Source organism: Opisthocomus hoazin, chromosome 21 (genome assembly GCF_030867145.1).
Source record: "Opisthocomus hoazin isolate bOpiHoa1 chromosome 21, bOpiHoa1.hap1, whole genome shotgun sequence".
Classification (NCBI taxonomy): domain Eukaryota; kingdom Metazoa; phylum Chordata; class Aves; order Opisthocomiformes; family Opisthocomidae; genus Opisthocomus; species Opisthocomus hoazin.
In genome coordinates this window covers 4,046,900-4,068,778 of record NC_134434.1, presented here as the reverse complement: position 1 = coordinate 4,068,778, position 21,879 = coordinate 4,046,900, and the positions used below count along the sequence as shown (strand labels likewise).

At 48.2% G+C, this 21,879-nt stretch overlaps 3 protein-coding genes across 7 annotated transcripts; 2 read left to right on the top strand and 1 right to left on the bottom strand.

Annotated features, from left to right (window-relative positions):
• The first annotated feature begins 4,872 nt into the window (after positions 1 to 4,872).
• TMEM220 (transmembrane protein 220) lies at positions 4,873 to 10,287 on the top strand. Of its 5 annotated transcripts, none has more exons than XM_075441134.1 (7): positions 4,873 to 4,965; positions 5,192 to 5,221; positions 5,492 to 5,575; positions 6,265 to 6,325; positions 8,273 to 8,396; positions 9,194 to 9,253; positions 10,116 to 10,287. In XM_075441134.1, the coding sequence occupies exons 1-7, from the start codon at positions 4,894 to 4,896 to the stop codon at positions 10,246 to 10,248; spliced, it is 564 nt and encodes a 187-aa protein (XP_075297249.1). In that variant the 5' UTR covers positions 4,873 to 4,893; the 3' UTR covers positions 10,249 to 10,287. The 5 variants fall into 5 exon arrangements, with proteins under 5 accessions (XP_075297249.1, XP_075297250.1, XP_075297251.1 ...); XM_075441137.1 differs by having other exon boundaries at positions 4,906 to 4,965; positions 5,470 to 5,575; XM_075441135.1 differs by lacking the exon at positions 5,192 to 5,221.
• Positions 10,288 to 10,838: 551 nt separating this feature from the next.
• On the bottom strand, positions 10,839 to 13,655 carry ADPRM (ADP-ribose/CDP-alcohol diphosphatase, manganese dependent). Its single transcript, XM_009938011.2, has 3 exons — positions 13,021 to 13,655; positions 12,329 to 12,445; positions 10,839 to 12,071 (listed from the first exon to the last, which is right to left on the bottom strand). The coding sequence occupies exons 1-3, from the start codon at positions 13,574 to 13,576 to the stop codon at positions 11,785 to 11,787; spliced, it is 960 nt and encodes a 319-aa protein (XP_009936313.2). The 5' UTR covers positions 13,577 to 13,655; the 3' UTR covers positions 10,839 to 11,784.
• Positions 13,530 to 21,286, top strand: SCO1 (synthesis of cytochrome C oxidase 1). Its single transcript, XM_075441132.1, is given in 8 exon segments — positions 13,530 to 13,586; positions 13,588 to 13,632; positions 13,634 to 13,828; positions 13,938 to 14,028; positions 14,795 to 14,992; positions 15,919 to 16,011; positions 16,125 to 16,240; positions 20,322 to 21,286. Coding segments are annotated over 8 exon segments (924 nt in total). The 3' UTR covers positions 20,451 to 21,286.
• Positions 21,287 to 21,879: the final 593 nt, after the last annotated feature.

Here is a 21,879-nt window from a genome sequence, read left to right as displayed (position 1 = left end):
TATGGCAATGTTTCGGTAACATCTCTGGTGCAGGCTCTTGTGAAACAGCCTGGCTCTCCTGATACCACAGCTTGGCTGCTGGGTCCATCCTCACAGAGCTCCCATTTGAAAGCCTCGGTCCTTTATAGGTGGAGTTGCCGAACTGGAGATGAGCTTGGGCTTCTGTGGGCTAAGTAGCAGGCTCCAGAGAGGCATAAGGATGGAAAATGTTTTATCTAACACTGAAGAACTGATTTTCAAGTAGCTCTAATTATACTCAAGGGTACTAAATGTTCTCGGGCTCCCTCTTACGGGAGAAAGCAGTATTGCTGGAGACTCTTCAGACAGAGAAAGTCTCCTCTGTCCACGGAGGGGGGGTGGTTCTAGGAAGTGCTCATGAGAGCTGGTAAAGCTCTAAAGTGAACAGCCTCGACCTTTTCTTTGCAGTGAGCACACTAAACACTAAAAATCCTTAACATTTCTAAAACACCCTACAGCCTGATTGCTTTTGAATTAGAGTAGCAAAGAATGAGACAGATTCAGATGCCACGGTTGGTAAATTAATCCCCTCCCTCACAGCAGACAAACACGCCTTTTGCCCTCTCTTGCTCTTGTGTCACTGAACTTTGCCCACTTTACCGGGTTGCCAAACCCTCCATGCTGTCCCTCCCAAATGTCCAGCAGAAGCTGCTTTCTGCCAGCCCAGCAGCTCCTTCCCCTCAGCAGAAGTCCTATCCCACTCCACACAAGGCCCTGGATGTCCCTGTCCAGCTGTTTCTCTGCCTCTCTCCCAGTCTCTCCCAGTTTCTCCCAGCTGCCCTCCAGAAGCTGCAGCCTCCCCTACGGACCTGCAGCCCAGAACCCACAATGTGGCAAACAGCAGCCCGGTCACGGCACAGAAACCAGGTGGACTGTGTATGTTTGTGCAATAGCTTGTGACCGGCCAAATGAAAGAGTCATAGAGCTCACCACAGCTGAGTTTTCTTTTTGCAAGATCAGCTAACGTGGTTGGAAAAAATGAACAGTAATTCATGATTTTTTTTCCCACATAAAAAAGAGCTGGCATGCCTGAAAAGCTTCTCTGCTTTTATTTTCCTATCATATAAACTACTCTAATGAAAGACACAATGTCTCTTACATTCTTCTCTCTTATGCTTATTAACACCACATTTCTATTTTCTAGCCCAAGATATGTCCCCTCTCTTAGCAAATACATTCAAAAGCCTATCCTGGACCTGGATACAAAGCATGAAAATGGTTCATTACTAGAGCACATTACTAGGTTCATTATTAGAGCAGTGCTCCTTCTGAGGTGAGGGGAAAGGACTGAAGATCTGGGGACAGAAGTTACACCGCAAAGACAAACGTCTCTCAGTGCTCCCCAGTGAGGTCCTGCTGCCTTAAAAACCTGAACCAGGAGTATGGTGTAGTTCATGGTGCCTCAGCAAGGGAGTGGAGCTTCATGAGGACCTACTGAGAAACTGCAGGGACATTTGGACAGTTGCTTTTGCTAATCCATATGTCAAGCTGGGTTTGGTAAGAGAAGAACAAAATGTGGAGTGTAGTTCCCCAGCTTTCCTTTAAGCATCTGTAGTCCCTTCCCGGAGTTCTTGTGAAGAGGAAAGTTGTACTCGTAAGGGTGCCTGTAGAGAGTGGTTCAATTTTCCTGGGCTTTGGGATTGGAATGTGAATCAATTTAAGTGTCGAGAGGGATTTAGTTATAATGAACATGGCCTGCTGTCCTGCCTGCAGCTGCCAGCGGTTGTTTAATGTACAGAATAACACAATTATTATGAACCATAAAGCCTACTCAGTGGAGCTGTAACAATGGCAGCCATTTACAAAGCCAGCTCTTACTTCTCTGTGACTTTTTCTGCAGTAATTTCATCTCTTATAACCTGTTCAAAGAAAGATTCCGTTAAAAACAACAGGAGAAGATGAGCATTAATCCTCTCCACAAATGTGGGCACATTCACATGTCCTCCGCATAACAGTTCAGCAAGACCTAATTCTATTGGGGGCTGAGGAGGCTGTGTTACGCTGCTACTGAAACCAGTAGGAGAAATGATCTGACAGAGACTCAGGCTTGGTAGATGGATGTGGTAGATACAACATTTCTAAAGGGCCCACTTTCAATTCATCACTAATAAATGATCATCGAATGATCAGGCAGTACTGTTCTGAGCAATATCCTTTTGGTTCTCCAGACAACACAAAGAGACTGAATCTCTTCTTAAATACAAAACTAATCCTAGACCATAGAGTCATTACAAAAAATTCCATTTAAATCCCAGTCTCTTGGAAAGGAAAACAAGGGAGTCTCCTCTTATCCCTGACTCACTGTTCCTCCCCTACACCCATGGTTCTTCAACACCACCAAATTTCCAAGCCCTAACATAGCTGTGGCACCCAGTGCCGCATCTGTCCATGGCCCTTGGGAGACAGAAGACACTTGTGACAGGCTCACTGGGGATCCTCAGAGTTGGTGCTCATTCTTGCCTTTCCGGAGACAGTTCCTTCTCTTCTGCATGCCACCTCTAAGTCAGTTCAGTTATTTCTACGGTAGAGAAAAAAAACCTTTCAGATACCTGCCACCAAAGTTAACTACAACAAACAGGAATCTCTCTCACATCTAGGTTGGATGTAGAGTTGGGCTCACAATGACCTTTGCAACTAAACAGGATGGTTCTTGACTACAAGGACAAACTGGACAGAAACTTGGTGGAAACTTCACTGCTCATAGTTAGTTTTGACACAAAACTGCAAGATTTTCAGTAGTTCCTTATTTTGCCTTGCCTATGCTGAAAAATTAATATCTAGTCTTACGCAGTCCTGCCCGACCTCAGAGGTATCCCTCAGACCAGCAGTAGTAGTTGGTCCCTGCCCAGCAGTGCCACCACTAGCGGTCTGATCTGCAGCTCTCCTGCCAGCTGCGGCTGCTCCCAAGCTCTCCCCAGGAACTCTCCGAGCTCACTTACACCCCAGCACCCATCAGCCCACTGCGGTGGCTGACAGTGCAGCTCCACAGCCGTCTCAACCTCAACAAGTCTGTGTCAGGGCTCTGCACTCCAGTCCTCCCCTGGTACCCTGGCAGCACCTTCCTGCTCTCCACCGGCACACATGTACTGAAATGGGCCAAGGAGCTCATCAGGGAGCAACAAGGCACCTCCTGCTGCCTAAAGAACAGGCACCGGGAGGGACACCATGGCTAACGGGGCATGGGAATGCCCATCCCACCGCCCTGGTGTAGGGCAAGCAGGGCAGACCCAGGAACTGCAGCCAGATCCAACCAAGACCCCAGATCACCAGCCAAATTCATGGACACAAGGCAAGCCTGAGCTCAAGCTGGGAAGTCAACCTATTGGTCAGTGTTGGATCAGGCCTGGTGGGCATACCCAGCGTCCGATACAGCCCAGTGATGGCCAGCGAGTTCCATGGTGATGAGGCAGGTCTGAGGTCAAGCTGGGAAGGCAGTCCGTGGGTCAAGGACTGGATCAACAGGCTCCATGGGCAAACATAGGCAAGGCTGTGGCTGAGCTGAAGACGGGCGCTCCTACAGCAGCTCAGGGAGGGACTGCAGGGCCCCTCTCAAGGGGTTTATACTTTTGCATAACTACTTGCTAGTTTTACTGTACAAGTTTTGTTGGAAATATGGCTATGGAGGCATGGCTGGAAGTCTCGAGTCCAACAGCCCAGTTGAAGCAAGATTGCCACAACATGAGATCAGGTGAGCCATGGTGTTGTCTAGGTAAGCCTTGGAAATCTCGAAGGATGGAGATCACACAGCCTGTCTGGGTCACCTATTGCAGCCTGCGCGACCCTCCCAATGAGGATGTTTCCCTAAGATCCAGTGAAAACCTTCCAAGCCACCATTTGTGGCCACTGCCCATTGGTATATCATCTGATCACAGAATCACAGAATGGTAGGGGTTGGAAGGGACCTCTGTGGGTCATCCAGTCCAACCCTCCTGCCGAAGCAGGGTTACCTACAGTAGGCTGTACAGGACTTTGTCCAGGCAGGTCTTGAATATCTCCAGAGAAGGAGACTCCACAGCCTCCCTGGGCAGCCTGTTCCAGGGCTCCGTCACCCTCAGAGGGAAGAAGTTCTTCCTCATATTCAGATGGAACTTCCTGTGCTTCAGTTTGTGCCCATTGCCTCTTGTCCTGTCGCTGGGCACTACTGAAAAGAGCTTGGCCCCATCCTCCTGACACCCACCCTGCAGATATTTGTAAGCATTTATAAGGTCCCCTCTCAGCCTTCTCTTCTCCAGGCTGAACAAGCCCAGCTCCCTCAGCCTCTCCTCGTAGGAGAGATGTTCCAGTCCCCTCACCATCCTTGTAGCCCTGCCAGCGAGGAAAATTTGGCTGTGTCATCTCGGCAGCCACCTCACAGGCAGTTACATGGTATTACTGGATTTTGCTTCCTCTTTGCCCACTTCTGCTCAGAGGCCATGATCTCTGGACTCCTGACCGTCCTGGCCGCCATTGGCAGGACCCCAGTCCAGGCCTTCCACATCCTTCCTCCTTGGGCACCCTTGGACAGCACCGAAAGTTGCAGGTACAGCAGCATCGGGGTCAAAGAGGGAGTGCAAAGTGCTGGTCATACTTCTCTTCACAGAGCCCGGGAGGTACTCGGGCTGGTGTCCCACAGGAGCTGCTTATGGGTGGACTGGCTCGAGGTGACAACCAGGGAAGGAAGGGCGAGCCCTCGCTCTGCTGCAGTCACTGCAGCACGCACGCCGTCACTCGCGCCGCGCAACTCCGGATTTCGGCTTGATTTTGAAAACAAAGTCTTCTTCAACCCTCTCGCAAAGCGGGTAACGATGGCCGAGCCCCGCCGGCCACCCCTGCCTGCCCCCGCGGGGCCGCCCCGCCCCGGGGCCCCGTCCCGCCCCGTCCGAGGCGGCGCCGGCCATGGCGGGGCGGCTGTGGCGGCTCTGCAACCTCCTCATGGCCGCCTTCTTCGGGCTGGCGGCCGCCGTGCAGGTGAGGACCTTAAACTCGGCCAGGAAGCCCCGCTCCGCTCCCCCTCAACCCGGGCCGGGGGCTCCAGGCGGCCCCGCTCCGCTCCCCCCCCCGCTCCCCCGGGCCGGGGGCTCCAGGCGGCCCCGCTCCGCCCCCTCCCCCGGGCCGGGGGCTCCAGACGGCCCCGCTCCGCTCCCCCCCGCTCTGGGGCGGCTGCGGGGTCTCAGGTCGCGCCTCCTCGCCGCAGGTGAACGACCCGGACGCCGGGCTGTGGACGGTGAGTGCGGGCCGCCCTTCCCGCCGGGCAGCCGGAGGAGAGCGGACCCTTCCCCTGCGGCCCTGCCGGTGCCTTCCCCGGGGGTCCCCGGCGGTCCCAGCCCCGCTGCGCTGCTCCCGTCCGCCCGCCTGGTCCGGACCGGGGCCGCCGGAGGAAGGCTGCTCCCTGCTCTTAGCTGAACGCTCTTCAGGCGCCGGGAAAACCGCCTCCGTACCGCAGCGAGGGCTGAAACCCGGCCGTGCTTCCAGGACCTTCCTTATGTCACCCCAGATTCGCACCTGCCCTGGTTCCCCGTGCGGAACGCACCACGCTGCTCTCGTTCCTCCTGCCCTGCGCCCGAGACCCCCGGAGCGGGTGACCTCCTGTCTCCATCGCCACCTCTGCTTGCCTTCCATCGCCAGCTTGGCTGCCGTCTGTCGCCGCTCAGCTCGACGGGGCTTCCTCGGCCTCAAAATCTAAAGAGAAACCCTCTCCTCTGTCTGCTTTACCAGCCCTTCCCCGGGCACACGAGCAGCCCAGTGGCCCGAGCTGAGGGGCGAGGGGGAAGGTCTCTGCGTGTGGCAGGAGCTGCTGGGTGGGCAGGGGCTGTCTGCTGCACGTCCCTTGTGCAGGGGGACATCCCTTGTGCAGTGAGCCCAGGGCTGCCCTGCAGCAGCAAAGGGAGCTCCTGCTCCCAGGGGAGCTGCCCCACGCAGGTGGAGGGTTTGGGGGGTCCAGAGCGGGGGGGGTTTGTCCTGTAGGGCCTTTCCTTGGGGGATCAAGGGGCAGCGCAAGGGGCTCTGCAGTGGGCTGGTTGGGCACTGAGGACTCGGTAACCCAGAAGCTGAGGAACAAGGGCTGGCACTCAGCTGATGGTCCAGGGTTTTGGGTGGTGATGGTGAAGATGAGCATTAGCAGCACCAGGGCATGCCAGCGGGAGGGGGATCGGGAGCTGCTCTGCGCATCTGATGGGCCTCTGTGGAGAAGCGTTGATGTGGATGGGCGCTTCTGCTTCCCAACCTTGCTGAGTTTTGCTGCAGAGCAGATTTATGTTTCGTTAACAGGTTGTCTACTTAGTGCCAGCTGCCCTGACGCTGCTTGTGGGCATTAACCCTTCGGTAACAGGTATGATACTGGTTTGCAAAACAGCGTCTCTGCTCAAATTTTGCCCCTAAAAGGTTTGGTTTTATTGAGTCACAAATTAAGATCAGGCCACGTGGAAACATGCCATATGACTTCTTGGGGGCAAAAAGCTATGGGACCTACAAAATCTGGTCATTGGTGTAGTGCTTGTGGTTGGACGTGCTGCAGGTGGACGGAGGAGCCCTGCCCTGGGTTGGTCTTACCTTTGCACCCCGATTCCAGCACTCGAAGCCTGAGTGGAGCACAAACCTGGAAGCACGCTCTGAACCTGGCTCTGGTGTTGACGTTAGCATGTTAATTCACTTTGTTTCCTTGTTGTAAATCTTTGATTTTACTTATCTACCTCATAGAAGAGCAGTTGAGCTCTGCACGGTCCTTTGAAAGAGCTAAAGGTCTTGTTCTGCACTGCAGCTACCCCACCAAGCGCACGGGCAGCCATGGGGATGTTGAGGCCTCAGTGCAGCGGCTGAGTTTCTGAGCGCATGCGCTAAGAGGGCTGATGCCACACGTTGAGAGAATCAGTCCGATCAGATTTGGTCCAGGACTCCAGAAAATAGTTCATTTTTTGTATTTTCATCCAGTAGAAATAATTTTTAAATAATGGCATTTTATATGCAGAAAGTGACTGTATCTTGTCTGGATGAATACTTACTCTGAATAAGCTAAAACCACGCTCATGCCAAAAAAGAAAATCTTCAGGAGTGCATGCTGCCGTCACAAGTCACACTGTTGCAGTCTCTCAGCATTCCGTCTACCTGAAGCATATGAAGTGGCAGCATTCCCAAAACTATAACCCATGAGGGTTGGTTGCCTGTGGTTTTGAACATTTCAGGGGAGGTTTATTTGTGTGGTAGGTGTAGCTTCAACATACTGGCATTTGGCTGGTCGGGAGAATCTACATGTTAAACTCACAAGTAGGTTTTTGTTACTTGTGCCATGATCTGTGGAAAATAAAATAACACAACTATTGTATAACTGGACATTTATGTAAATTCACCACGGGATATTTGCCATTCAAGTCTGTGGAAGACCCAGATTCTGCCTCGGCTGAGCTCCAGTAAGTTCAGCCAAATGGGGAATCGATTATGATGACAGGTCACGCTGAGCTCTTGGAATTTTGGCAGCCCATCGTCTTTAATGCTTGCCTGGAGGGGTCAGTGCCCAGAAAAGGCTGCTTTTAACTTAATGTTTTTTGCTGTTGACGTTGCTGAGATCAGCGAGAACTGCCCATGTCATTTGCTCACCTCTTCACCACGAGCCCCTGGGAATGGACATGAAAACCCACAAGAATCTGTGGGCCTGTTCAGTTATTTCACATCATCTGTATTTCTCTGTTTACAAACATCAGTCTCCAGGCAGAGATGTCATCAGAGTTGCTCATCATCACAGGCAAAACTCAGGCAGAGGCTTGTCAGGGAGTGTGAGGGAAGATTCTCCTGCAGTGCGGTGGCCGCTCGGTACCCATGACGGCTGGCTGCGAGCTGGGGCTCGCTCCCGTGGACCCTGGTGATCCTCTGGGCTCAGGCTGAGCCTCTGGTTGTGGCTGTGAGCTGTGGAAAGGCCGTTCCTCCTGTTTAAGAGAACCTTCATTTGTAATCCGCCTTGCGATTTTTTTTTTTTTTGCACATGTTGAATGCTGGAGCCTGTTTTGTTTGCTGGAGAGATGAGGAAACCCTTTTCTTTGAGGTGCTGCTGCCAGGAAGTTGCATTCCTAGGAAAGCAAGCCCCAAGCCCACTAGTGTTTTATTTTTAACAGCACTTTTCAGCAGCGTTCCCTGGTCAAAAAGATACTGGTATTAATTCCGTCTTCCTGCCTAGGATGTGTGTGTTTGCTGGAGGCGTCTTTTCTAGTGATTCAGTTGCTTTTCGATTTATAGGGTGTACTTCAAGCTACATTGCAGTTGCTGGCAGTCTGTTTTATTTCCTCAGATAATGGTGTTTGGAGGAGCCTCTGTGACCTTCATTCTGCTGGTTGTATTGTTGGGACCATTGTCTTGGCTTCCTCTTTGTTTGCCTACGCTCAGGGAAACATTTTGCACGAAGAGGAAGGCAGGTAAGGAGTTATTTCTATTTTCCCCTGCACAAATTCAGCACACCAGGCCATCTGCTTCTGGTGGTCACCTTGCTAAACTTTTATTTGCTGCAGTGAGTACTGTTGATCCAGGGGAATCAGAGCAAGGAGGAGGCACTGTAGAGCTCCAAACCAGCGATTTGTTGGACAAAAGAGCTAAAGGGAGAGTGAACAGTCGTGATTGCCCGATTTCATTGGGGGCAGTTCTGGCTTTCGAAGACCAGGGCACAAGCACAGCAAAACAGCTTTGTGTTCTCTGCTGAAGCTGTAGGAATTAATGTTTAAAACCTTTTGAGGCGATACCATATCCATGTTCATCTGTCACGGGCAGCTGAGTCCTCACAACTGCCAGGGATTGAGGGGGAGGGAGGATTTCTCACCTGGGCGTTCGGCTGTTCCCTGAAGTGGGTGCTTGCTCGGTGTTGAGGGGGAGCGCTGGCAGCTACTGCGGTGGTTCATGGTCTGGAATACTGGGATGCTGCTTTGCTCTGTCTCAATGAGGGAAATGTGCTGTGGAATAGAAGTTTAGCAGTGGAACAAAAAGTAGAAGCAGAATTTGTGCAGCTGCATAGCTGGGTCGTGTTTGTAGATTTGTGGTGGGAGGCCAAGTTCCTCCATGTAAACACCTTTATAATTATAATCCTAGTAAAATAGATTGAACGTCCCCAAAAGGAAGCAGTGCATACTTACACTACTGTTCTGGAGGCAAAATTTGTATTTTTTAAAAGTAAACATCTCCTTGTATTATTTTCTGATCTGTTTTTTGTTTGGCTTTTTAGAGAGTTGTTTGGTCTTGTGATTATTACAATATGGATGAGTCTTTGTCGCAGTTCAGCAAAGTAAGTTTTGTTTCATTTTTTTCTGTTAATTCATTCATATGTTCACATTTAGGGACCAGCTTCTTGAAAACACAGTTGATTTTGGCTGCTTGTTTTGTTGCTTCATGTCACTGTCCAAATCTTCTCAGATACTTAAGCAGCAGCAGCTGATGATACAGCCTGTAGGATCCTGCACAGATAAAAGTCTGTGTGGGGAAAGTAGAGCTACACAAAACATTCTTCCTGCTCCCCCTGCCATAATGGGAAGGGGACGTGCTCGCTTTGCGTAAGGACAGCGTGCTCCTTTCTGTGGAACAGGCTAGGGAAGGTTGGCTGCAACTGCTAATGAACTGCAAAGGCATTTCTGCCATTGCTCCCAATTTACAGAACTTTCCAGTGAAGGTCTCTGAAGTGGTGTCCACTGTGTCTGCTGGAGCGGGTGCTGCAGGCAGAGCTAACAGAAGGCTCTGGGCGGCTGCCTGGCTGCAGTGGTTCCACACTCTTCCCCTGTAGCCTCTTTAGAAGACTGTGCTACAGCGGTTTTGCTAAATTCCTGTTAGCTGGAAGCATGAAAAATCCCAGTCTGCCAACAAGTACCTTTGTGCTGGGAAAACATGTCACATATGCTCTGGGCAATCGGGGTCCTTTTTTTTTTTTTCACCTGGTTTATGCAGCCTGAGGTGGCAGAAAACCTTTTTCTGCTGGTACGTGGTGCCTCTCCTGTAAAGGACTCTGCTGATACATCCACAGGAGCCACATGAAAGCGGCTAAAGGCTCTCTGCTGTGTTTAGCCAATACAGTTTGCTAACTCCAGCTGCAGCCAGGTGTGAGTGTTCCCTAGCAGTCTGATTTGAGTACCTCTGTTGAATTTTCTTCTTTATAGGAGTCCACTGGGTGGAGTTCGCTTGATTGCTGCAGTTGTGGTTGCCCTCTTCCCCTTTGTTTCATGGCTGTACATTTATGTGAACAAAGAGATGCGAGCATCTTGGCCAAAGCATTGTAAAACGGTGATTTAATGGGGTGGGAGAAAGTACAGAATAAATATTCTGACCTTACTTGCCTTTGCTTTTGGTTCATAATGAAAGGTTAGTATCAGTTTGGGAAGACCCAAGAATGCCTGGCTGCTTCCAGCAGTGCGGTGTGAGATTTGTTAAAAAAATTGAGGAACACTGTGAAATCTGAGTGGAGAATTTTTCTATGGAAACTGTTGTTCAGCTGGCTTCCTCATGCATTTTCAAAGCACTGTTGATCTATTGTGTGTTCTAATGGTATATTGAAGATAACCTGGCATCCCTGGATCTCTTTCCAACCACCTGGTACTTCGGGATATCTACTGTTCTGTAACATAAGGGAAAAACAAAGCAAACGCTTTGATTCAATAAATTACTATTTACAGCCATAAAAATTCCAGATATCCACCTGGCTAGTCCATTGAGACTAACTGAGAAATTGAGCGGTCTGTATTTCTGTTCCTATGCTAAAATCATATGTAGAATGTATCTGAAGAAATATTTTTGCTATTATCTTCAACTGAAAATTACTGGTTTTACAGAGTAATAAATACTGTTTTTCTAAAGAAAATTCAATGAAAGCTTGTGCATCTTTATTTTCTCTGAGATGTGTACTCAAGACTGCCACCAGCAGACGTGGTCACTGTCACAACTCTGCTTGTCACAGAATTTCTGTTCCTGGAAAGCAGAACCCACACAGCAGCCCAGGGACAGGACACATGTTGCACTGCTACTGATCCTGGAGAAGGAAGCACAGGTGAATACACTGGACACGCAAGCTGGCTGGGAGAGACCCAGAACAGGTCCAGATGCAGCACAGCAACATCCTTTAGGTCCTTCCATGTCACGGCTTCTTTGCTCAGTACTGCTGCAGGCTCATACAGCTGTGCACGTGTAGATCCCAGTGGGTGTATCTGCAGGATTACATGATGTAGCATGGATGGTCTCCATTTTCCATTTTGTCACCACTGGAGTGACAGTTGGACTTGATGATCTTAAAGGTCTTTTCCAACCTATGATTCTGTGATTCCTTGGGCTTCGCTTTTTCTGAAAATTACTTTAGACTTCAAAGCAATGTCAAGAAGACTGCACTAGGCTACAGGGTGGACTAATTCTGCCAGACATGAGACATTACCAACTATGATGTTCAAAAAAATTGAAATGCAGCTGGGCAGGTACAATTCTGCATGCTTTAATTCTGACTGATATAAAAAAAAAGTGGTTTTTTTGACAATTTTCATAATAAGGTTTGCATTTTTTTCACAGTAAGTAACAATCCTCTCAGGATTGAGTGTTTCAAGTCAACATTCTGCATTCAAGTATATTTATTTCAAACATGTTTACTGGCCTCCTCTGTTCTCCATGAAGAATCTAGGTCTTTTTTCTTACAGAAACTGAATTTCTAAAATTCTGTATCCAAGAGAAAAATGTTTGACTTAAAGCTGTAAGGATCAGCCATGCACATCTTTCTACAAGCAAATAATAAGCTGAACGCCCTGCTTTTTTGTCTGAGTACCTCCTGAAGAAGAGCAATTTGTATTTTCAGAAATGCATAACTCTGTCTGAAATTCTTCCCCTTCCCTTTAGTATCATTTTATCTTCATAGACATAAACAGTTCCAAAGGCATTGCTTTCCGGTGGCGTTTCAATAACCCCCTCCAAAGTTAGATGATGAACTCCGTGAGAGTCTAAACAATAGCCACCGTCGTGCAAGTGCCCTGCAAGAAAGCAGACCACACAATGATGGGAGTGTATGACCGAAAGGGCGTCTTCGTAATTCCAGGCTAGGCAAACTCTGTCAGAAGCATCTGGATGAATGGGCAGATGACCTGCAGTTGAGAGGGAAAGAAACAGCAGAGTTACTTTAAGCGTAACAAAACCGTCTTCATTGCTGGCAAGTTCAGACACCTAGCTGAATACAGAAAGCTCACCCAAGTGTGAGACATGGTTGCTATTCCCTTACTTCCCAGGTTACACATGTACCTCAGTGGAGCTCCAAAGTTGCTACATGTTTTCCTCAGCTAACATACATTGGCTATGTAACTTTTTTTGCATATATCGCCATATGTCCCCCATATCCACCTACCCATAACTACAACTTTTTCTTGGTTTTCATCAGAAAACTTGAGGACTTCATTGAACCAGTCCAGCTGGGCTTGGCTAAATCCTCCGTTAAACTCTACAAACCGAGGTTCTTTGAGTCCTGCAATGAAGAAGAAGGTTAGGCATAGGCGTATACACCTCTTGTGACTCTCCTATTTGATTGCCCTATGTATGTCTGCTTATTATAGATGGATTACTCTTAGAAATGTATTTTTTTGCAACTCCTGCATCAAAACTCCAGTCTTCTTGGACAAACAAGAGAAAATTATTCGTTAGTGTTTTCGTTAGGGTTTTGGTCATGCTGCATGCACAGGATTTCCACTCTTGGGTCCCCTCAGCATGGGACAGGGTGGGCATCATTTGATGCTCTGCAACAGCAGCTGCACCAACAGCTGCCTTTTGTTCTGACACCGCAGGGCACACAGCACAACATAAACCCATCCCAAGAACACCAGAGCAGCATGATGGGTATGGGGTAGCATCTCCTGTGCCCGCCTAGAGACCCACTGTCTGTCTCTCGGCCGACAGCAGAGAGATGGAGGAGGTGGGGAGAAACGGGGCACGTGCCTCAGCCCCCTGGGAACCACATGTCAGCCCCAGGAGCTGCCGTCTCACTCCGGGAAGCGGAGGCTCAGCCGCTCGTGCTCCCTGCTGAAGGGTCGAGCCGGGAGGTACCTGCGGGGCTGTTGAGGTTGTCATTGGGGTTCTTCTCCTGCAGCAGCCGCAGGGACTCCCGGTAACGGGGGCTGTCCGGCTCCCTGCCCAGGATGCTCAGGTCATAGGCGTCGAGCACGACGAAGCGGAACCGCACGGCTGGGCTGAAGTGATAGGCCTGGCAATCCCCAGCTGGCGGGACGGCCATGGCCGTGGCGGGACGGCTGTTGAGGCCAGTGTGCACCAGGCGGGCCCGGCTGAAGTTATAGAACTCGTGGTTGCCCCATGCGTGATGAACCGGTACCGGCAGCTGCCTCAGCGCTGCCAGCACCCGCTCCAAGGCACCTTCGGCCTCGCCGCTGCGGGAGTTGAGCCCATCGATGCTGTCCCCCAGCTGCAGCACGAAGGCGAGCGGCGGCCTCTCCGCAACCCACGCTTCTACAGCGTCCCTCAGGAGTTGAAGGCTCTGCCGGTAATACCGCCGCCGGCACCCGCCGAAGTCGTAGCCGTCCTCCGCATCCGCGTACTGGATGTCCGCGATGACACCGAAAGAGAAGAGCGGCGGCGCCGCCTCCATGGCGGCCGCTGCCGGGTGAGGGAGGCGGAAGAGGCGGGAACGGAAAAGGGGGGGAAGGACAAGATGGCGGCGGCGTTACGCTGCTGGCGGGCCGTGCTGTATTGGCGGCTGCCGGGCGCGGGCAGCGCCTCTCGGCCCCTCACCGGCCGCCCGCGGCCGGTGAGGGGCCGAGCGGCGCTGCCCGCGCCCGGCAGCCGCCCGCTGTCCCGCCTGCCGCCGGGCAGCGACCAGCGGACGGGCCAGCAGAGGAGGGTGAGTGAGGGCGTGAGGGAGCCGCGTCCCTCCTCAGCGGGGGAGCCCGGGACGGCGAGGGCCGCGCCGTTCCCGCCTTTTCAGTCACTAACCGGCTTCTTCCCAGCAGCTGGTGTCGTGGCGGTCGCTGGCGGCCACCTTCGTGCTGTGCGGGGGGCTGCTGGCCGCCATGAAGAAGATGAAGCGGCTGAAGGAGGAGGGTGAGTGCCGGGGAGAGCGGATCCTTCCCGCCTCAGCGGAGGCCGCGCCGCCTGGGAGGGAGCCGGCCCGGGCTGCCAGCGTGTGGCCGGGCGGGAGAAGGGGCAGCAGCCTCGTGTTTTGTGTTTAGATGAGGTATTTTTTGCCGTCAGATGTATTTTATCTTCTTCGGCATCCGGCTGAATCATGTCACGCTTCGCGCAGTGCCGCTTCGCGCCTGCCTGAGTGTGAATGTCACAGACAATTTTCACTAGTTTAAAAAAAAAAAACAACTTCGAGGTTAAGCGTTTTAAAATTCTTAAATATGCTTTTGCTGTCTCAAGAGTTGCGTTTGATTATTCTCGCTGCTGGCAGTCGGTGAGGTTTTCTGTGCGCGTTGGTTTCCCTCTGTGTAGCGCACGCGTGCGTTTCCCTGTCCTGCAGGAACTGCTCACTGGCTTCATTTTCCTGGTTTTAATGTTGAAAATCAGAGGTATTGCTGCTTTTAGGATACGTTCGGTTTGCAAAGGATGCTAATTTTTCTGTTTCACACTGAGCCAAGTACCTGTCTTTCCTGTCTTCCTCTTTTCCTTTTTTTTTTCTAAAGTACAGTTAGATGACAATGAAAGACATCATGATATTTCAGAGGAGTTTAGCGATGTATTTTTGACAAAAATGGAATGCTTGTTGGAAATCTGCGCCGTGACTCTGCGAGGTTGCCTGACTCTCGCCTGGGAAGCAGCGTGGACTGGGGCATGGATGTTTTTGATCTGCTCTTGTTCTTTGTAGAGCTGGAGAAGGAGCGAAACCGGGGCATTGGGAAACCGCTGCTAGGAGGGCCCTTCTCACTCCTCAGCCATGAGGGACAGCCCAAGACCAGCAAGGACTACATCGGCCAGTGGGTGCTGATCTACTTTGGCTTCACACACTGCCCTGACATCTGTCCTGATGAACTGGAGAAAATGATCGAAGTGGTGGATGAAATTGGTATGGGAATTCAATTGACGTAGTGGTCCTTTTTATGGGAGGTCCAGGTTTATTGTGGTAAAATGTTGCAAATGGTAGTGAGTGATGATTGTTTTTAAAAAATGCTGTTGACTACTATTCAGGAGTTAATGATAAATACATCAGTGTTACATACATCAATCTGCCTATCACTAGGATCGGATATTTAGAGCATAACAGCACTGGTCTTTCTGCAGCAGGGGACTTCATGGTAATAAAATGTGGTGGTGGCAGGTTACAGGGAATGGTGCCATTGCATTGTATTTTTGCCAAGCAGAGGTTGTGGGGTTTATTAGGGTTTTTTCCCCTCTATTTTATTCGTTCTGAGAAAAAATCCGTGTGAGAGTCTCTTCTGAGAGTGACTGTGCTGTGGAATGGAGGCTGGGGGAAGGATGTGTGGCAGAGGTTGTTTTCTCAGCCTGCAGGCCCTGAAGGGTTGTGGAACAGGGATAATAGTAACGAAGCAGGTGGGAGTAGGGACTCAAGTGAAGAAAACATAGTGAAGGCTATGGCTGGAATTGAGGGAAAGAGCCTGAATTGTGTCTTCACCTGTCCTCCTGCTCCACCATCACAGGAGTGCTTTCATTGTATCAACCATTGTGCTTTGATACGTGCATCACGCTGTGGCGTTTTCTGCATCAGAGTCAATTTGTCATCTCTCCTAAGCAGGACAAGGTCTCCAGCTGAGAGGCTGGAAGTGTAGCTGCACCCAGCATAAGCACAGAGTGCTGGATTTCATGGCATTTGCTTCATTCACAAATCACATAAATTAAGCTGCACAAAATGGCTTTTTTTGTCACTTAGGATGGGCTTGGATTGATGTTATGGTAGCTTGGCTGTGAGCTTGTTTGAAGGGAGGTGAGAAATGATTTTTAGTTTTTGAAGAAAAATAATTGTTATTGTCACAGATAGAATTCCGTCTTTGCCTAATCTGACCCCACTCTTCATCACCATTGATCCCGAGAGGGACAACGAAGAAGCCGTTGCCAGATATGTTAAAGGTATTACTGTTCTCTTCCTCGATGTCTTATAGCATATAATGTAGAGCCCTGAAAAGGAGGCTCTTGGTGGGTTTCTTTTCACTAAAATGTTTAAATATCTTACTTCTGTCTAGAATTTTCTCCAAAGCTGGTTGGATTGACTGGTACCAAGGCACAGATTGACCAAGTGGCCAAAGCTTACCGCGTGTATTACAGTGAAGGTCCCAAAGATGAAGACAGTGATTACATTGTAAGTAATTGTATGGCCTTTTTCTAATGAAAGTCTTTGGATAAGAGCAGCATATAGATTTTAAAATCAGAAGGCAGCTGTTGCAATCTGTGTTGAAGTCCTACATGACAGAGCCCTGTTGCACTGATGTGTTAAACTGTGCTTTGGAGGTCTCAGTCAGAATCAAGGTGTGTTCTTACAAGCTCAGAACCTTGCTGATAAGTGTTCTAAAAATGTAGTCCCAGGCCTGTGTATAGAATAGCATATGACCTGGCAGTAATTTGAACTTTTTTTCTGTTGTGTAATGTTTTTGTCTGGCTGTTTTCCTGTGTGCTCCAAAATGAAAATGGAACTGGGAAATTAAGGCAATAGGAAGAGAGGTTAAAGTTAGCAACAACTCATTCCCTGCCCAACTGACACCAAGGAGCAGGATCTTCCTGGCAGGGGACTTGGACGATGCAAAGACTGCCTGCAGATACTGTGGGCATCTTGTGTCAAATGATCTGGAAGAGAGAGCATGTTAATGCTGAATGATGTGGGAACAAAGTAGGTAGAGTAATAGTGTGAAGGGAAAAACTGAGGTTTAAGTGGGGCTAAACTGGGTAGTCAATATCTTACTCTCTGGAAGTGAATAGGACTGGTTATAGGGCTCGGAGCTGCTGCCAAGGCCTTCCCGACTTGCCACATCCTGAGCAGACTGGAAAAGCAAAGTTGGTACAAGTGAGATGACAAGGGTACAAGTGAGATGACAAGTGAGGATGCACGTTATATGATCTTCATTTTTTTTCTTTATTACAAGAACTAAGAGCATCAGAGAAAACTAAAAACAGATTCAAAAGGAAGGGTCATGGTTCTTGCTGCAGTGGGCATGTGAAAAGCGGAATCCCTTGCTACAGGTGCAAATGGTAGAAGTTTATGGGAGTCTGCAGGGAGACTTGTTGCTGGTCTTTGGAAGAAAAAAATTGTTGAGAATTATGAAATGCACAGAAATCTAGCCTACTTCAGGAAGCCTGTGAGCTAAAAATGTTTGGAAACTAGGAGGTAATAGACGAAGATAACACATTTTTGGTGCTGGTTTTATACTCTTATTTAAAGGAGCCATTGTTGGCCACTGTTTGAGGTAGGATGCTCAGGCAGATTGTTTCCGGACTAATCCGGTATTGTCTATTCTTAACCTGTTTTTTGAAACCACCTGACTGCAGCAAATAAATTACCCATGTGGACAGAAGGATTGGTGGAACAAAAAAGTGGTGCATAGAAAGAAACGAGAGCAGCGTGTGATCTCAGTAAAGAGAAGGTGGAATCACACTGGTGATGTGCACTGCTCTACTAAAAGGAGTGTGAAGTGGGAGATCAAGAACTTTTTTTTGCTTAAAGTGGCAACTCAATAGCTACAGAAGTCTGTGTCTAAGATACTATATTTGAATGAGGGAGAGAAGCTTGCTGGAGAAATTCAACACCAATTTAAATCAGTCTAGCATCAATCTGAAACCAATCTAAAGATACTGCTTAAAGTGAGATTTATGAAAGGGGGCTGGTGAAAGAATAGGTTATAGGAACAGGATTGGCAAAGGATGCCTGCTCAGAAGAGGGAAAAAGTCAGTAGAATCTGACACTAAATGAGTAAACTGAAGTTGAGGAGAGATGATGGAAAGAGGCCAGAAAAGGTGAAGGAGTGTTGGTCCTTATGAAGTAAACCACACACGGACTCTAGCAAACCACACATGGATTCTGGCATGGCCCTGAAGGGAAAGTACAGGGGTTTGGCCAAGGAAAGTAACTCTGTGGATGTCAGCAGCTTCAAGGGAGGCTGGAGGGTGAAACCAAACTGGAGAATGTGACTACAGATGTAATGAAGTAGGAGAAGGGATTCAGGATCCAGGGAGAATACCGCTGGTCTGTGGAAGGGTTGTGAGTCTGAAAGAAGGGAAGGACAGCAAAGAAGAAAGTCCAGGAGAGCAGCCTGGGAGCCCCGGATGTGGTGCTAAGGAGGAGTATAGCTGCATCTCTTCAGGATTTGTCATAGGCTCTTGGGAGGCAGTGAGTTCTCTGTGTTCAGGGCAGAGAGGCCAGAGGACACAGGTCTCTGAAACAAAATGGAAAGAGGATAGCAGGAACACCAGACCTGGGAGGGAGAGCTGGAGGCTGGTTTTGTGCTTGCCTGAGACTTACCCAGGTCATTACCATGCTGTCATTTCTTCCAGTAAGGGTGTGTTTTTGTTTTTTTTTTTTTTTTTTTTAAACTTAATATGTCTTGCATGGACCTGTTGTGCCATTTGGTGGTTAGGACTGGCGTTTGTGCAGGAGCTGGTTCTGTTTCCTCTGCAGGCTGCTGGAAAGTGGGGAAGAGGTCCACTGCAGCCAGTTAAACGTTGCTGCTTGTTTTGACTTGAAAAGAGCATTGAGATGAGCCTGTAGAGATTATAGTTGCTAAACATCTGTTTGAATTTTTTAAGTATTACTTGAATATTACTAGTTTGTATTAAATCATCTCAATTTTATAATCCTCAATAGCAGAATATCCACTTTACTTCTTTTATTCTGTGACTTACAAGGTTGCATTGAAACTCAAATGATGATCTTATGTGCATTCAGTGGGAACAGTGCAGGCTTCAGGCACAGCTTGAAAAACAGTGGTCTTTTGCACACAAACTGCACTCCACCCTGACTGTATAGACCGGGGAGTTAAGGTGTTCTGAGCAGGCTACCTGATTGTTTTTTTTTTTTTTTCTTCCCTAGTTTCCAGTTGAAGGATCTAAGTTGTGGTTCAGATTCCTTAAAAAAAAAAAATTGTCTCCTATGACTTGATTTTGTGTCGTTATCTTGAAAATTTGAAAAAATTTTGGAAACTAGACTAAAATATTTTAGTTAAACCTGCTTCAGTAAAATTTTGAGAAACATTCAATGACAGAAGTGCCATTAAGTTTAATGCATCCTTTTAGCTTGTGGTACTGGAAGTGATTTTTAATTTCACACACGGTTGTACTCTCGGTGCGTAAGTACATTTCAGTTCCTTTTCTCCAGTGGCAGTGAGATGATGTAGTCACTTGAGCAATCACAGATTCATGGCTTCCATTTTCAGTATTTTGTGTCTTTGCTTATAAAGATCTTGCCACAGTTAGATGCAGACAGTACTTGCAGTGACATTTTAAAGAAGTTTATGGTGGAGTTAATTTTTATATAAATAAAACCGGAATATCTCAAATGTTCAAGTAACTGTTGCTTTGAACTTTTCTTTAGGTTGTTTCAATTCGGACAGTAGAGGGAGCCCCCTCCCAGCACACGTATTTCCCTCTGTGCCAGCTCCTCTGTCTGCAGCTCCTGTATCCCAGTGATTCTCTTGGTCCCGTTGTTTGCATTGACAGCGAACTTGGTTTAGTGAAGTACCACTGTTTATACTGGATTTACGTCGTATTAGCAGCAGGAGCTTGGATACCTCGTGGAGCATCATGAGAAGTAGAGGGAAACTGGGAAAAGTGAGGGGGAAAGAGCATTAGCCTGCAGATTTGCCCCATCCTTCCCTGTGCTGCAGGAAGGGTGCTAGTAGCTTAGGGAAGACTTGTCTGCTTAAAGTGTTCCTTCACACGTTCTGGGTATGCAGCTAGTTTTCTCTATTTGTGTTATTGGGTAAAACAAGAAGAGGTCGCCGAGGTGATGCTGAGGTTTTCCTTATCTTGCTTTAGCTTCTTGCTGAGAAGTCTTAGCAGAGAGCTGAAACAAAGGCTGAACGGGACACTGTTGCTGCTGACTTTGAGAGATGTCCAGTATTTAAAGGGTGGCTACAAAGAAGGTAGAGACTCCCTTTTTACAAGGAGTCACATGGAAAACACGAGGGATAATTGGTACAAGTTACTCCTTGGGAGATTCCAGTTGGACACAAGAGGGAAACTTTTCACAATAATCAACCATTGGAATAATCTCCCCAGAGAAGTGGTGGATTCGCTGGCACTGGACACTTTTAAGACTCAGCTGGATGGGTTGCTGGGCTATGTTGTCTAGACCATGCTTTTGCCAAAAAAGGTTGGACTAGATGATCCTAGACATCCCTTCCAACCTGGGATTCTATGATCTTTTTACCAAGCTACGATGTGCTCTCTTGCAGGTGGATCACACAATAATAATGTACCTCATTGGGCCAGATGGTGACTTCGTGGACTATTATGGCCAGAATAAGAAGAGCACTGAGATTTCTGCTTCTATTGCTGCACACATGAGAAAATACAGATCCTAAAACACAAGATCTTCAAAGACTGGTGTGAACATCACCTGCAGGTTTGGCTGTAATTGGACATTGGAGTTAAAGCAGAAGCATACAAGTGTAACATCCTGTCGCCACATGCCTCCTTTCTTCCAAATAAGAAAGGCAACCATACTTCTGCAAAGCACCATTATCAAAAGTCTTTATAGAGCCTTCCCCGTGGATATTATTTGCAGCAAGATCTAGGCTACAGAATGAAATTTGGGACCTCTCTGAAACATTGGGAGCAAAAAAATAGAGAACACTTTCCACTTGTGAAGAACGTTTGTATCGCTGGTAAAATTAATTGGTATCTCTTGGCAGAACATCAACAAAGGACGGTCACTGCAGGAGGGTGATTACTTGATGAAAAGCCATGTGGGCTGTGGCATTCTCAGAGGACCCCTGCCCTCTTTTTTTTTCTGCACTGGTTTGCCTTCTGGGAGAGGCAGTTACAATATTATAAGCAGGAGAGCCTTAAGAGTACTTTATCCAAGGTTGAGAAGGTGAAAAGCACTGAAAGCATTAGCAGCTTCCACGCTTGGGACCAGACGTGTAGTGTGCGTGACTTCTTCATCTGAATCCAGAAATGAAATGTTTTTTTCTGGGTGATTTTTTTCGGGGTGAACACTGTTAACCTCTAAGGAAATGAGTAATGGGTTGCAAATGGATTTTTCTAGTCTAAATGATTTTATGCCTAGTCAGCGTGATTGTGCTATGCTGAATAGTGATGTGGGAAGGATGAAGGGGGTCTGTGTCCATGCATAGGGCTGTCAATCGGATAGATTTTATGCATTGCAGCATTTGAAAATAAAGATTGCTTTGTATAAGCAATATTTTTTTCCTTGGTGACGTTGGACTAGAGTATCATTAGAACTTTGCATACTGGTCAAGCTTCATATTCTTGCTCGGTTTTATCTCTTTTTAGAAAGTAGTGTTTATCTATAGTAGTGCAAACCATAAGCTGAATGTGCTTTTTAAGGTAGCTGAACCCCAGATAATGACCCACAGGAGACAAAGCAGAAGAGTTCTTGGTGCAAGTCCCGGAGTGTTTCAGACTGAACACAAGTGCTCCTACTGGTAGCACTGGCATTCTTCTGAGCATGAGGGTTGTGAGAGAATGTTCCTGTCTGAGGGAAGTTGCAATATCTATGGTAAATTTCCATCTTTCCAAAATCTTGAAAAACAGTAAACTTAACCTGTTCCAGAGCAGCTATAAAACACGATAACATAGTGTAGGTCCACACCAGCCACTCTATACTACGATGACCTCCTGAGGGTATTGGGAAGGTTACTACGATACAGTATGTTTAAGACTGCACTCTTCTGATGAAGCTTTGTCAAGGAAGGAAGATTCTTGAAGTTCCAAGATACTTTTTTTATTACTTTTCTCCTCTCAAATACTAAATAGTTTAAAGAAGGG